The sequence below is a fragment of the Periplaneta americana genome, chromosome 12 (genome assembly GCF_040183065.1).
Source record: "Periplaneta americana isolate PAMFEO1 chromosome 12, P.americana_PAMFEO1_priV1, whole genome shotgun sequence".
Classification (NCBI taxonomy): Eukaryota; Metazoa; Arthropoda; class Insecta; order Blattodea; family Blattidae; genus Periplaneta; species Periplaneta americana.
Window position 1 is genome coordinate 167,147,124 of NC_091128.1, and position 14,341 is coordinate 167,161,464.

General features: G+C 35.0%; 1 protein-coding gene and 1 non-coding gene across 4 annotated transcripts in view; both read right to left on the reverse strand.

Moving 5' to 3' along the window:
• The window catches only part of Ntl (Neurotransmitter transporter-like), a 115,799-nt gene that overhangs the window by 25,757 nt on the left and 75,701 nt on the right, over window positions 1-14,341 (reverse strand). For all 3 annotated transcript variants that reach the window (XM_069842513.1, XM_069842512.1, XM_069842514.1), the window contains 4 exons: window positions 14,092-14,216; window positions 13,235-13,347; window positions 5,362-5,490; window positions 3,219-3,318 (listed from right to left, as the gene is read on the reverse strand). In XM_069842513.1, the coding sequence (XP_069698614.1) occupies window positions 3,219-3,318; window positions 5,362-5,490; window positions 13,235-13,347; window positions 14,092-14,216 (467 nt within the window). The remainder of the gene's footprint in view (window positions 1-3,218; window positions 3,319-5,361; window positions 5,491-13,234; window positions 13,348-14,091; window positions 14,217-14,341) is intronic.
• On the reverse strand, window positions 13,542-13,614 carry TRNAR-CCU (transfer RNA arginine (anticodon CCU)). Its single transcript has one exon. It is a non-coding gene; the product is annotated as a tRNA-Arg (tRNA).

Consider the following 14,341-nt stretch of genomic DNA (forward strand, 5'->3'; position numbering starts at 1 on the left):
CTCAACCCCTTCATCAGAAATGGAGGGTCATTCTACACAAGTTGATCTTCCCTTCTATGAAAGGAATGCACTCATCTTGTCACAGTCCAGTAAGATATGATAACATAATAATAATCACTTGCTGTTTTACATTCTCTGGATTTTGATGCAGATTGTTGTTCCAGTCTTGTAAAAATATCTTAGAGCAATTGGAAGTGATAAGACTGAATTCAATGAATTTCCCCACACAACATTAACTCATTATAATATAAAGTGACCAGATGCCCGGTTTTGAACAGAACAGCACCATTTTTCAACCTGTTGTCCTGATAGATTTTGTTGGGACGCAATCTCTATTTTCGTTAACGTTATTGTGGGTCCCTATCACCACGGCATGGCGCGTCCTCAGGTTGCGGATAGAGGAGACGGCCTCCAGATATGGAGGGTAGCTGCGAATATATTGAATAAGCAGTCGTGGACAACCGATAAGGGGTGGTCCTCCAGCTTGGGGGTTGGGCGAAGGGCTAACAACCCATCACCGTAAAAAACAGCTTGTTACGTATCCCTATAATAAGCCCCGGAATAGGACTGATTAAAATGGATTTGAGGGAGGTGGGGTATGATGATAGAGACTGGATTAATCTTGCACAGGATAGGGACCGCTGGCGGGCTTATGTGAGGGCGGCAATGAACCTTCGGGTTCCTTAAAAGCCATTTGTAAGTAAGTAAGTAATATTTTAATTATTATACATACTGAAATCCGTTTATGGAAAGGTATTTTTATGTCTATAACAGCTAAGCTAAGAGTAAAGAAGGAATATAGGAGGCTGTGACAATATTCATTATGAGCAACAACCAATATGGCAACGTCACTACCCTGTCTGCATTTGTTTCCCTCACTTGAAGCGAGGAAATGTGTTTTTTAATAGGTTTAGGTTTCAGAAGGATACTGCAAACAGGGCATTATTTGATATTTGATATTTGATATATTTGGTCACAGCACTTCTTTACATGTAATGGTGTACCTCACATTTCTGTATCCGGTGCCACCATTAACACTTACAGTAACACATATTTGCAGTACACGTCTACACAACTTCTACCAATCTCCCTTTCAGTATTTCTCCTACATTTCGTTTGCTATTCTCTATTTGATCATTAATCGTAATATATCTAAATTTATATATGCCTTTCAAACCCCCTTTTTCCTCTAACTACTATTCACTAGGATTTCAATTTCACTTATTCTCTACAAATTATCGTATTGAATTATTTGCCTTACTTGTTCTTTGACCTTTTCTCCTATCTGTCTCTTATATTCATTTACTGTTCCAACGTTCAAATGTCAGTACTAATTTTATGCTGTCACTTGTTCAATTCTCTTAACCCTTTTTCACTTTTCACTCATTCATATTTGCGCTCACTTTCAACTTTCTCTCTATTCCACTTACATCTAATCCTTTCACAATACTCTCACTTCCTATAAATACTTATATTTCTCTCTACACATCAGCTTATACACTTTCTTGCTCCCTTATACTTCTCTGTCATTTCAATTACAATTACCCTTTACTAGCACTTTTTGATCATATCCCCACAAAACAGGGCATTAACTCAAACAGATGACATACATCACCTATAAACAGAAACCATGCTCTTTCTCCAGCTGAAAAATTTGTTTATGAAGTTTTAAGGTATTATGTATCAGGAAACTTCGAATTAAATGTTCATTGCCGCCCTCACATAAGCCCGCCATTGGTCCTATCCTGTGCAAGATTAATCCAGTCTCTATCATCATATCTAACCTCCCTCAAATCCATTTCAATATTATCCTCCCATCAATGTCAATGTCCCGGTCCCCCAAAGGTCTTTTTCCCTCCAGCCTCCCAACTAACACTCTATATGCATTTCTGGATTCGCCCATACGTGCTACATGCACTGCCCAGCTCAAACACCTGCATTTACTGTTCCTAATTATGTCAGATGAAGAATACAATGCGTTCAGTTCTGCGCTGTGTAACTTTTTCCATTCTCCTGTAACTTCAACCCTCTTAGACCAAAATATTTTCCCAAGAACCTTATTCTCAAACACCCTTAGTCTCTGTTCCTCTCTCAAAGTGGGAGTCCAAGTTTCACAACCATACAGAACAACCAGTAATATAAATTCTAACTTTAAGAGTTTTTGACAGCAGACTGGATGACAAAAGCTTCTCACTTCCCATATTTATTCTGCGTTTAATTTCCTCCTGAGCGTCATTTATATTTGTTACTGTTGCTCCAAGATATTTGAATTTGTCCACCTCTTCAAAGGATAAATCTCCAATTTTTATATTTCCATTTCGTACAATTAAACAATTCTACAGAAAGATAAAAATTAATAAAATATGCAAAAACAAGAAGTTTTGTAATTTGTGTCTTGAATACTGGTACCTATTGTTTCTTGGAGTTTTATTACTTTCAATCAATCTTATCACACTCCAGATATACTTATGTAAGTAATCATTAGACGTAGGTATGTTTAGAATTAATTACTGCTGAATTTACATCACATTAAAATACGTTATTTTATGGGCACTCTAAATATTGAAATTCTTTACGACTAGGCCCTTCAAGATTTATTGTTAGCAAAGTGCTAACTCTTTTTACTGACAGGCGGTTTCTAATTCCAGTTTTTACAAGATTCATGCGATGGAATTACATAAATCAATTAGCAGAAATTGTTCACTTAACTTCCATGAATTGCATCAATTCTTTGAAATCCATTCCTGAACATCTATTGCTCAATACCTTTTCGAACGTTGTCCATCCCATTAGCATTTCATTTAAATTCAGATTCTTAGAATTGATTAATTCAAACACATCTCAGATTTCATGTTATCCATTACCATCTTCGTTTCTGAAGTCCAATGTGGTTGTCGCATTTTTGCACATTTACATTGAAAGTTCGCTGCATTTTTAGAAGTCGAGTAGTAAAATGCGACAAATGCGACTGTGGCTTAAATCCAGGTTTAAAGTATGAATTAAATTTAAAGTACAGTAGCTTAAATTGAACAGAAATTAAAATACGGTACCTACTATTGAAAATATGGCCCTTGGAAGGTGTAAATTTAGGTGGATAGGTCACACATTACAAAATTCTGGAGACAAACACAATGACAGTGAGCCTTCTGGTAGCGGTGCATTTGAAAGAAATAAAAAAGAGAGAGACGAAGCTAAAATATCTTGCAAAATTCACTTACCATAAATCCAGCCAACAATTACCACTTCAACTAAGCAGATAAGGATGACAGATATCGATGCTGCATACCAATCAAGAAGCTGCACCACATACATTCCTCCCTAGAAAAAAAAAACAAGAGTCACTAAGCATTCTTCTTGTTCAAATAAAGAAATCAGAGTTCTTGGAATTAATCAACCACACATAGTAAAGTTGATATAATCGCTAATGTGACTAGCAACAAGCTGAAAGAGGAAAATCTCAATCCCAGGAAAAGATAAAAGTTTTTATGCTAGAACTTAACTTCTTGAATGGGTAAATGAGATAAAATGGCTGTCAGATAATAAAAATCATTCTAGTACCAAACTATTGAAGAATGTGATGTCAAAATGCATTCAGTTCATTTTTATGAAAGGAATGAGTTAGTTTTTTATCCAATCATATCGGTTTCCATCTAATGGAAGTGGATCGTACTACTAATTCGAAGAAGAAGCAATGGCGACTTTCATAATAATTACATTGTACATGTTTCGTGATATACAGGTACTAAGTGTGTTAATGTAGTAATAATAATTCTCTATATAATAATAATAATAATAATAATAATAATAATAATAATACTAAACTACCCCCCATTGAGGGTAGCCCTAACGGACTCAGTATATCCTCAAAAAATTATTATACATATGTAAACATAGGTATTAAATTTAAAAAAAGAGAAACAAAGAAAAGGGCGTGAAACATTACAATTGCTATTAATGTGGCACCATGTGATTAATTAGGATTTGGCAGGATTTTTTTAACACAATTATCACAATGTCATCCCTCAAAGATGTTGGCAGAACAAATTTCCGTCGAAATTCTTCGAAAAAAGCTGGTGTAGTCCCTCGAGCACCTATGAGCAAGCCAAAGACCTCAACGTGAATTAAGGCATATTTCAGCTTGAAATAGTTGACTGTAGGCTCATAGATCGACTTCTTCTCAAGGTGGACCTCGGCTGACTGATGACATCCTACTTCAAAACGTATCGTGGGGTCCACAATGATGCCCTGTTTAGTGTCAGCATTATACGTTAAAATATCTACTCGTCTCGTTGACCCATTTTCAGCTAGACAGGAGATTTCTTCTTCTACTATCCAGCCCTTAGTTCTTAATGCGGCAGCAATTTTGAATCTTACAAGATGATGTCTAGAGTTCCTCAAGAGCAATCCCTGTTCACAGAATCCCAAGACGTGTGCTAAAGTTTCAATCTCTGGGCAGCCATATCTGCACCGGGTACCGTCGAGAGATCTGCCGGGAACGGAACGAACAGCTGCTAAATTTGCTGTCATTTTCAGGCTAATATCCATTCACTAGTCGAAAGTCCTTTCTTGTTTGCAATCCAACTGTTGGCGGCTGTTACTTCGCTATACATCTCAACACCTTTTCCCCGTCCTGGAAGGGTCTTCCATGATTCATATTCACTACCTCGCAATTCTCCTCGAAAATTTCGAATTGTAGCTTTAATAAAGTCTTCGGGAAAAGAAACGCAGAGGGAATCACACGACGATTTGAGTTCGACATCTGTCTCATCATGTTAACATGCGGATTATCTGCTCTGATTAATGATAGACAGATGTTACAATGTTGAAGAAAAGCTTCCCATGAAGCGTGTATTAACTGAAGTCCTTTTAACTTTTTACTAGCGTACAGCATGCTATTTGGAATATCAGCCGGGAGGAAAAGCATGTCTTTAACAGAGCTTCGAAGGATCTTATCAACGTCTTCCAAAAAACTTCGAGATAATTTATGTAAGGGAGCCATTTGCAGGGGATATATGAGCTTGGGCCAGATATATTGATTAACAATATTAAGTTTTTGATCAGGCCGCAACATAGGTGTCAATACTAAAAGTTCAAGATCCTGATGAAGGGAAACTATCAATTCTTCCAAATTAAACTGCAATAAGATTTGAAATGTGTTGTGGTTGTGATAAAAGTGTGTAGGTCTAATATTCGTCCAGTGGCTGTTGGATGCCCTAGATTGACCCAAAAAATTCGGGTTACAACGAAAAAAATTATACATAACAAGCAGAGATTTGTGAGATTTTTCTTTTTCGTGAAAATGTCGCACTTTCATGGAATGATCCACTCTTCAATTAGGGATGATATAAAATAAGTACTTACATTGGTGATACATGAGAGAGACCCCAGGAACATCAAGAAACACGAGAGTGCTGTGACCAGCTGCTTGTGTTTCCGCAGTTTCGGATATTCATCTGTTACACCGGAAATCAACGCTTCAATCTGGACAAACTGCAACAGAGTTACTCAGTTGATGACACAGTTCCTAAAGTAAGAACAAAGACAAAAGATAACACACGTGGAACTTCACAAAAAGAAGGAATATCTTTGCTTTTTGCTGTGTGAGGAAACATCGATCTGTTGATGACATGCGAATGCGCGAAACAAAATAAAAACGAAGTTTTAGAAGTGACAAAGACAATATTTTTGTAAAGTTTTTGTAAATTTAGAACCATATTGATTTTTTATGTTGGCCTAGCAGTGACAGTATACTGTTTCAGTTTTAGTTGTAAGTTTCAAAACTGTGGAAGAGTTGTAACATTTTCAGTACCAGTATGTCCATGTTTTAAAATAGTCGTTTAAAAGAATTGTACCTAGTAAAATTGACGTTGTTGTTTTTATTATTTCACTATTCATTAACCTATGTTATGATTTTTGTGATGTATTGGCGCCCGCTGTACCTGAGAGTGCTGATTGCACAGTATAGCTCTCCCCACTAGAGAATTTCTCAGCATGAAAAGCATAGGCTAGGCCTACATCTTTACCAAAGTAAAATATAAAATATAACGAATTACGAAATAAATACTGGCATAGTAATAAACCTAACGACCACCAAGATCAGAGCATTCCGGTATCATTAATTTACGACTACACCCTGTTCAATAGTGTTTGTTAGACATTACATGTGTGCAGTTCACCTTGGTCTTTTGTCAGCTACTGAAGGGAAAAGTGATCAGAATAAAAGGAATAGTATTTATTCTAGTATTATTAAACAACATTTTTGCTATTATGGTTACAGTTTGGTGATTTTCATCGCAAATAAGGAAGTAAATTAAGATACCGTATGCCATTTTTGCTTTAAAGTAACCAGCACCAGGGCCGCCGAGAAAGGGGGGCAAAGGGGGCAAATGTATAAGGGCCCATGAGCAATAAGGGCCCATCAGATTATGTGAGTCTGATTACTTTTTAATATCATGAATAATTATTCGGAGATACATACCGGTACTATAAAATTTTGTAAGAACATTTGTTACATAAATCTGACATATTAACTCAACAATAGTAGAATTAATACAAATTACCACTTCATATGTAAATATTTGACTTTTATATAATAGAATATCGGTTTCCCACATTAACGTTCACCAACACGACAATTGAGGGCCCTAGCATTTGCCTGAACTATGTTCCTGTCATTTGTACCGAACACGTTCAATTATTTATTGGTTTGTCCTTTTTAACTACCAAATCCCCGCTGGCCCACTGCAATATGCTAGTGGCCTCTCCCAAACCGAAGTCACAGCCTTCCCTTTTCAGTATATTGTATGTTTCGTGTCAAAACTTTCGTCTTTTCGTCGTCGTTTGTCTAGTAAATTCTGTTTATTAGTATTACCGGTTATAGATTAACTGCACAATGGACAGTACAGGCATAAGTTGGGAGCTGAAAATCACAAGGAGAGACAAAACAAATTGGAAGATATTAATATGGGTGCTAGACTGCGTGAAAAATATTATGGAGACATTAACAAAGAGATCAGTGATGAGCCAAAAAATTTAAAATCAATTCATGCCTCTAATTTAGGGTCAACCACACTGAAACCTCTAATTTAGGGTAAACCACACTGAAACCTATGAATCTCATAAATAGTCTGAGGGAGTTAAAACTGGACAGTTTATTTCCAAATATTTGTATAACCATTACAATATTCTATAAAATTCCTGTGACAGTTGCTGATGCCGAAAGATCTTTCAGCAAAATGAAGAAAATAAAAAATGTATTCAGATAAACAATGTGTTGAGAACGACTGAGTAACCTTGGCTCCTTAGTCTGGAGAGCGATCTTGCTAGGTCTTTATATTTTGATGACATAATTGATGATTTTGCATCAGTGAAGTCAAGAAGAGTTGTTTGTTGATGTTGGACTGCAAGTTAGAAATTACAGGTGTTTAGGAATAATGTTTTATGAACATAATGTATTATGTTAATGTGAAGTTTTGCTAAAAGTTTTCAATGTAATAAAAGTGTATATTTTTAAGTTTGTATCTGTATATGGGGTTATCTCTTATTTATATTGCAAATAATTATTATGATTAGAATAACTAGTAACTTGTAATTGTTACTTTTTCAACGGGGGTCTGAGTACAGTATTGAATAGGGGCCCATAAATTCTGTCGGCAGCCCTGACCACCATAGCCATCGGAAGTGTACATGCCCCTAATTATATCGAAGGAAAATACTCCCATTTTTATTATTTTGGTCCACAGTAAAATACTAACTTTTACTTCATTCGTATCAATGCTTAAAGTAGTGTGTTAATCGAAAAAAAATGTCATATAAACATGCGTCCTATTCTCAATATTTTATAGCCCCTAATTTTCGATTAATAAATATACACATCTAAACTGGGCTCTAACCTTAGAGAAATGCCGCTGCCCCTGTACGGAAGCGCGCCCGCATTATCTTTATAGGCCTTTATTTGAAAGAGTCTCTTGACAATAGTGATCCTCTTTTGAGATTTAGGAAGGGCCTTTCCAAGAGATGGCATATTTTAGTATGCAGGAGATAGAGTTTCATCAGTCATTTCATGCTTTCAGAATTTTAAGCAAAACAACCTCTAATGAAGTTCTCAGATCTATGTATTTTGGCTATACAGACGTGGACAAATTATTAGCAAAATTTAAGATTTTTATTATATATTTTTACAAAATATGATTCTTCAATTTAGACTACAGTTGACATTTTTGTGTATTTCCAAATTATTAGCAAAATTGAAGATTTGTATTGTATATTTTTCAAAATTTAACTCCTCAATTTGGACTACAGTTGATATTTTTGTATATTTACAAATTATTAGCAAAACTGAAGGTTTTTGTTGTATATTTTTACAAAATTCGATTCTTCAATTTGTACTACAGTTGACATTTAGGATATTTCGAAATTATTAGCAAAACTGAAGATTTTTGTTTTATATTTTGGTAATTTCATAGAAGACGGGCACTTGGTTGAATGTAGTAAGTATTACCAACTTCTTTATTTCAGAGTTAAATGTTAGTGATCTTTTAGTGACTTTTACATGTTAATTCTAGGTTTTTTGTACTAGGTGTCGCCGTGATTTTCTTTTAATTTTATTGGTTATAGTTGTCATTTGTTCTAGAATTTTCGTTAATTTTGAATGGATAATGACGTTATCAGTTGTTCTTGGTTGTTTGACGTGAGTGGTGTTATGTTGTGTCTCATGGCTAAAGCTATTGAAAGTTTCTCATTTTATGATTTTTGTGATTTTCTTTCGATTTGATTGGCTATAGTTGTCATTTATTCTAGTAGAATTTTCATTAATTTTGAATGGATAATGACGTTGTCCTGTTGTTCTTGGTTGTTTGACGTGAGTGGTGTTACATTGTAGATTTGGCTGCATTTGTCGAATGCGCATCATCATGCTTACGAAAAGCCACTTTTCAGTGCCAATAATTTATTTTGTGTGCACAAGGTTGGAATTTTGAAGTAAGAGGGAAAGGAAGGAAACCGTGTTCTGAAATTTATCCATTAAATTTTCTGTCGATTTTGGTTTAGTTCTTTCGCTGGTGAAGAAGGATTGTGTTGAATGTTGAGAAGAAACCTGTTTTTCTGTGGTTTAAAGGAATTATTTACTGAATTTTCTGTAGAAGTTAAGGTGTGAAAAGTGTTCGAAGAGAATTTCATTTAGTGTAAACACGTGGTTTATTTATGCAAAGTTGACTGTACGACAAAGTGTTGGTTTAGTTCTTTGTTGCCTGCATGGTTTAAGTTTAGATTGCCTTAAAGCCTGTGTCATTTACTTGAAGTGAAGTGGTTGTCGTTGAAGACGTCGATGAGAATTGAATTTTATTTGATAAGATGATAAATTATTATGTTTTGTTTTGTGTTTTAGTGATTTTTGGGGGTAAAGTGCGGACGAAAACTGCCAGAAAAGTACTACCAACTATGAAGTTCGAATGCCACCTAACGCCAAAAAAATCGAAGGCGAAAAATTAAATATATTTTCATTTTTTGGAGGGCTTGTTCTTCTTTAAAAATATGAATATATATTTGATTTTTCATCTTTGATTTTGTGATGTTTGGTGACTTTTGGACTTCATAGTTGGCAGAACGTTTTTGGTAGTTTTCGTCAGCCATGTTGGATTTTGCCCGTCTTCTAGGAAATTACCTATATTTTTACAAAATTTAATGCAGTTGACAATTTTGCTAATTTACAAATTATTAGCAAAATTGAAGACTTTTATTATATATTTTTACAAAACTTGACTCTTCAATTTCAACTACAGTTGACATTTTTGCATATTTCTGTCTACTGTAATGATGGAAATATCCAGAATTGTCAAATGTAGTCTAAATTGAAAAGTAAAATTTTGTAAACAGAATTATCATAAAAATCGTCCATTTTGTTAATAATTTGTCCACGTCTGTATACATTCCGAGATTCAGTCTGGCATACCATTATGGGGCGCAACAAGCAAAATTACGGAAATTTTTAAGCTACAGAAGAAAATTATGAAACAAGCACCTAAGGTCGCAAAGTAAAGCAATTTTTAGAGAGCTCAAAATTCTGCCAGTACCTTGTATATACATTCTAGAAACAGTGTCTTTCATTCATAAAAACAAAGCAAAATTCAAATTGAATTCAGACTACCACATGTATCAAACAAGAACATCAAGTCATGTCCATCTGTCCACTCATAGAATTACCACAAGTCTTACAAGTATTTTACATAGAGGCATAAATATGTATAATAAAATTCCAAGCTCCATAATAAGTAGTAAACAAAAGAAGTTTAAAAGCATAGTCAACAGGTTGCTGCTGCATCATATGCCATACACTGTAGAGGAATTTATGTCTTTAGACCTTGCATGAAAGTGCCTACTAATGTGTAATTGTGAAGGCATATAGGTCGTCATTGCTGTTAAGATGATGATGATGATGATGATGATGATTATTATTATTATTATTATTATTATTATTATTATTATTATTATTATTATTATACTATCTTAGATACAATTCTTCTTAAATCATGTCAGCAGATGTCCTGCAATAACAAAGCTACAAATTCATAAATATGCCTATAGTATAATCAGAAACTAGATTAAGACTTAGAAATAAGATTGACGAAGCCATTTGTAAAAATCTTTATGGTGAATAAATTACTATTACTATTGCAACTCTCTTTTTTTTTTTTCTGTCTGTACATCAAGCAAAACAGCGTGATCTGCTTCCAGAGAAAATGCTAAAGTTACAGATATTTCGGCGAAATTAAATTCTCCGTTAATAATAGGTTATAGCACACAATCAAATTCGGCTAAACTAGCGCTGAGGCAGTTACCTTCGCATTCTGCTTATACACCTTGCATTATACGAATCTGTGATGGGTTACGTTCGGTTAGGTTAGGCTTTTGTTATGCCTTGCTTATACAATCAACTGTATCTCTATAAAAAAAAAAAAAAAAAAATCCCTTATAAATTCAACGATTTTCACTTTCGAAATCACCGAAACTACCTCAGCGCTAGTTTCACCTCAAACTCCTCCTGTGCCAAAAGTGCTTGATAGGATTATTGTTAGCGATGAAGAGGTTAGCCTTAGGCTTATACAAATCTATTGTACAAAGGAGATTGATGGAATAGTTGACACTCCAATATAAACAAGCGTCTGAAGCCTAAACTGAGTGCAGTTACAGTGATTCTGACGTTATATATAGGCCTATGCACTTTTATTAGATTTCCTACATTTATAGATAAGTCACAGTATTTGGGATTCCAACAGTGAAGTCTGATAAATTCAGTCTTGCAGTAGATCCATAACGCTGAAATTTTTTTAAGGCAAGTAAGGTAGCGATGAAGCAAGTTGGGTTATGAAAGGGAAAATAAATTAATAATGTAACTACAAAGGTAGATACAAGTGATTAGCCACGGCAGATGATTAAAATAGCCTATGTAATGTACGTAGCTACTTATAGGTTATGATCACAAATATGCTACATATCGGTACAGGATGATATACCAAAAAATTATTAATGATATTATATGGGCAAAAACGCCTAATTGAAGGTATTAGGGATATAAAGTACAGTAAGTGCATTCAAGGATTGTTTTCGAATGTATCATACACATTTTATTTAGATTAAAAATTAAGTGACAAGTGAGAAAAATGTTACGTAGGCCTACTTAAGATTTGGCAAATTTCTTTTCTAAACTATGTTGGTAATTTACCTTAGTTAATATGTTTCTTCACATACTAGTTAGTTGACGGAGAAATTGCCACCCAGCAATTAAAATTGTTCTCCCAGGGGGCGGTTCAAAGGCAAGAAATGCACACATTTAAATTTAACATGATATTCTAAACCACCAATTTATAAACTACATCCAATTTTATTAAACATTCATGAAATAGAAAGGAAAGTCATTCGATTTCGAACAAACACTTACTTTCTACAGACCGAACCACGAAGTTCGCGCCATTCTAGTCAGTGTCGCCAACACATGAATTGTATCCCCGCCAGTTTTGCCAACACATAAATTGTATCCCCGCCAGTTTATCACCTGGAAATGCGTCAGAATCCGTCAAAATTAAAAAAAAAAAAAAGTAAGACCCACTCAATATATCTATATACAAATAAAAGCAAATATTAACGCAACTTCCTTAGTAATCTTGATTAAAATGACAATAATTCATCCAAATCATCTGCCTCTATATTGTTCTGCAGTTGATGTGCTTTGTTAGTCTACGCTCCCCCCCAAAATTAAACAATTACAAATGACAGCACCTATAAAAGTCAAAGGACGATATAAATGGTCATTTCAGCCAGAAAATCTGTCACCCGTCAAAGCCATTCTTTTCCCGTCTGCTACATTGAAATTCCGTAAATTTTGATGGAATTTCCGTCCACTTGGCAACACTGAGGCTAGTGTCGCGAACTCGATTTTTAAAAAATCCGCTACGAAACATAGCAGAAGTCGCTAAACTCTATATTGTCAACGTAAAAACCATTTTGCCGTTGTGGGTGTTGAAACCCTCGCTAAATTCCTATATCGGCCCTGATCACATATTATATTATTGTGATTAGGGATATCAGCAAAACAAATGTCACAAATTTTACCCGCTAAACTAACACTAAACACGTCAGATCTAGCAGAAAATCCGCTGAATTGGCAACACTGCTCCATTCTCCGAATACAACATGTCAAAATGTGGTGTATTCACAAATCACGCTATTCCTTTCAACCTGATGACCTCTGCAGTTGGTTAAAGTTCCGGATCCGGCCTCCGAAAAGTATGACAAATTGCCAACTCGTTGCAAATTGCACAACCAATACACGATGTAAATCTCAAAGTGAGATTAATCAGAATCCGGATGAAACGTGAAACTCATAACCACTATTCCTCAGATTAAATGCAGAGAGTAAAACTTACTGTGTATAACTAATCTGAGTTTGGTGAAATTCACCCTTATAAGTGCTGAAGCGATTTAAAAAATATATAACAAGTCTTTGGTCACGCTATTGCATTGTACTGTACATCAATTTATTCACTGTAAATCTATAACAGATTATAGGTTTGTCATGATATATTTTTCCTTCTAAGCCTCCATAATTGATTTTATGCAAATATAAATTATATTGATTTTTACGGGATTATTTTATATTATACTTGCATTGTAACAAATGAAGGCAGTTTTACTGAGCAGTGTGAAAGGTTAAACTTACAACAGTAGATGGCAGACTTACCAAACTATCCATTCCAAGTAAATACAACATAAAGAAAAAAAGTAACGCCCATAACTGTGGCATAGGCAGCATGGTAATTGCTTCAGGATATGTCACAAAGGCCAGTCCAGGTCCTGCGGAATGATACATAAATACAATAAAACATAACTCATCATTATCAATCTGAAAGTGTGAATATCGTATAGAGAGTTGTTCCATTTTAGAAATATATAAAATAGTTACATTTTACGAATACACGACACTAAGACAAATTTAATATACTTGTGAATAATTATACATCGTTTCATTCCACAAAAAAACACATGTTTACCCCTGGTGGGACTCGAACCCACAATCCCCGGTTTAGGAGACCGATGCCTTATCCATTAGGCCACAGGGGCTGGTGCTCGATGCTGTCGGTAAGTGGAGTATAATATCTATTACAATGGCGCCACAATGTCGTTTCAGATTTCGCAGTACCATAATATAGCTATAGAGTTTTTATATAATTATGATACAATCTCTAAGAGTGTATTTATTGAGACTCGCCTTGGAAACGAAATATAAATGTAATAGGTTAACGTAATATTACTGTATGTCTGTGCAATAACGTGTCAAATGATTTATTTCTGTTGTCAATAAATACGCAAATCAAGATTATTATAATAGTAGCGGTGTACACTGCAATGTTCACGTACCATATACTGTGTTATTACATAATTAAAGAGTGAGAGTTTCCAGCTGACCACTAGTGTTTTTGTGGCAGTCCTTATTTTTGGTGAAAATTGTGGAAGCTTTAAAAATCATATGTGTCTCCTTAATGTAACAGTTGTAGGGCATAATGTTAACTTGATATCTGAAATATTAAGACATCTTACCTCCAGTAGCGACTGTTGATACGGGAACTCCCGTCTTGTGCGACATGAAGCCTAGAACAGAGAACACGACGAAGCCTGCGAAAATACTGGTGCCACAGTTTACCAAGGGCACCACGATCGAGTCCCTGCAATGAAAATAATTTAATGTATCAACATTGTTTTGAATCTCCTACGAAGAGAGACCTCTCTGTAAGTTTCGCTCTTAATTCTCGTCGATCTACACTAACATTTTCAGTTCATACAAGAAACC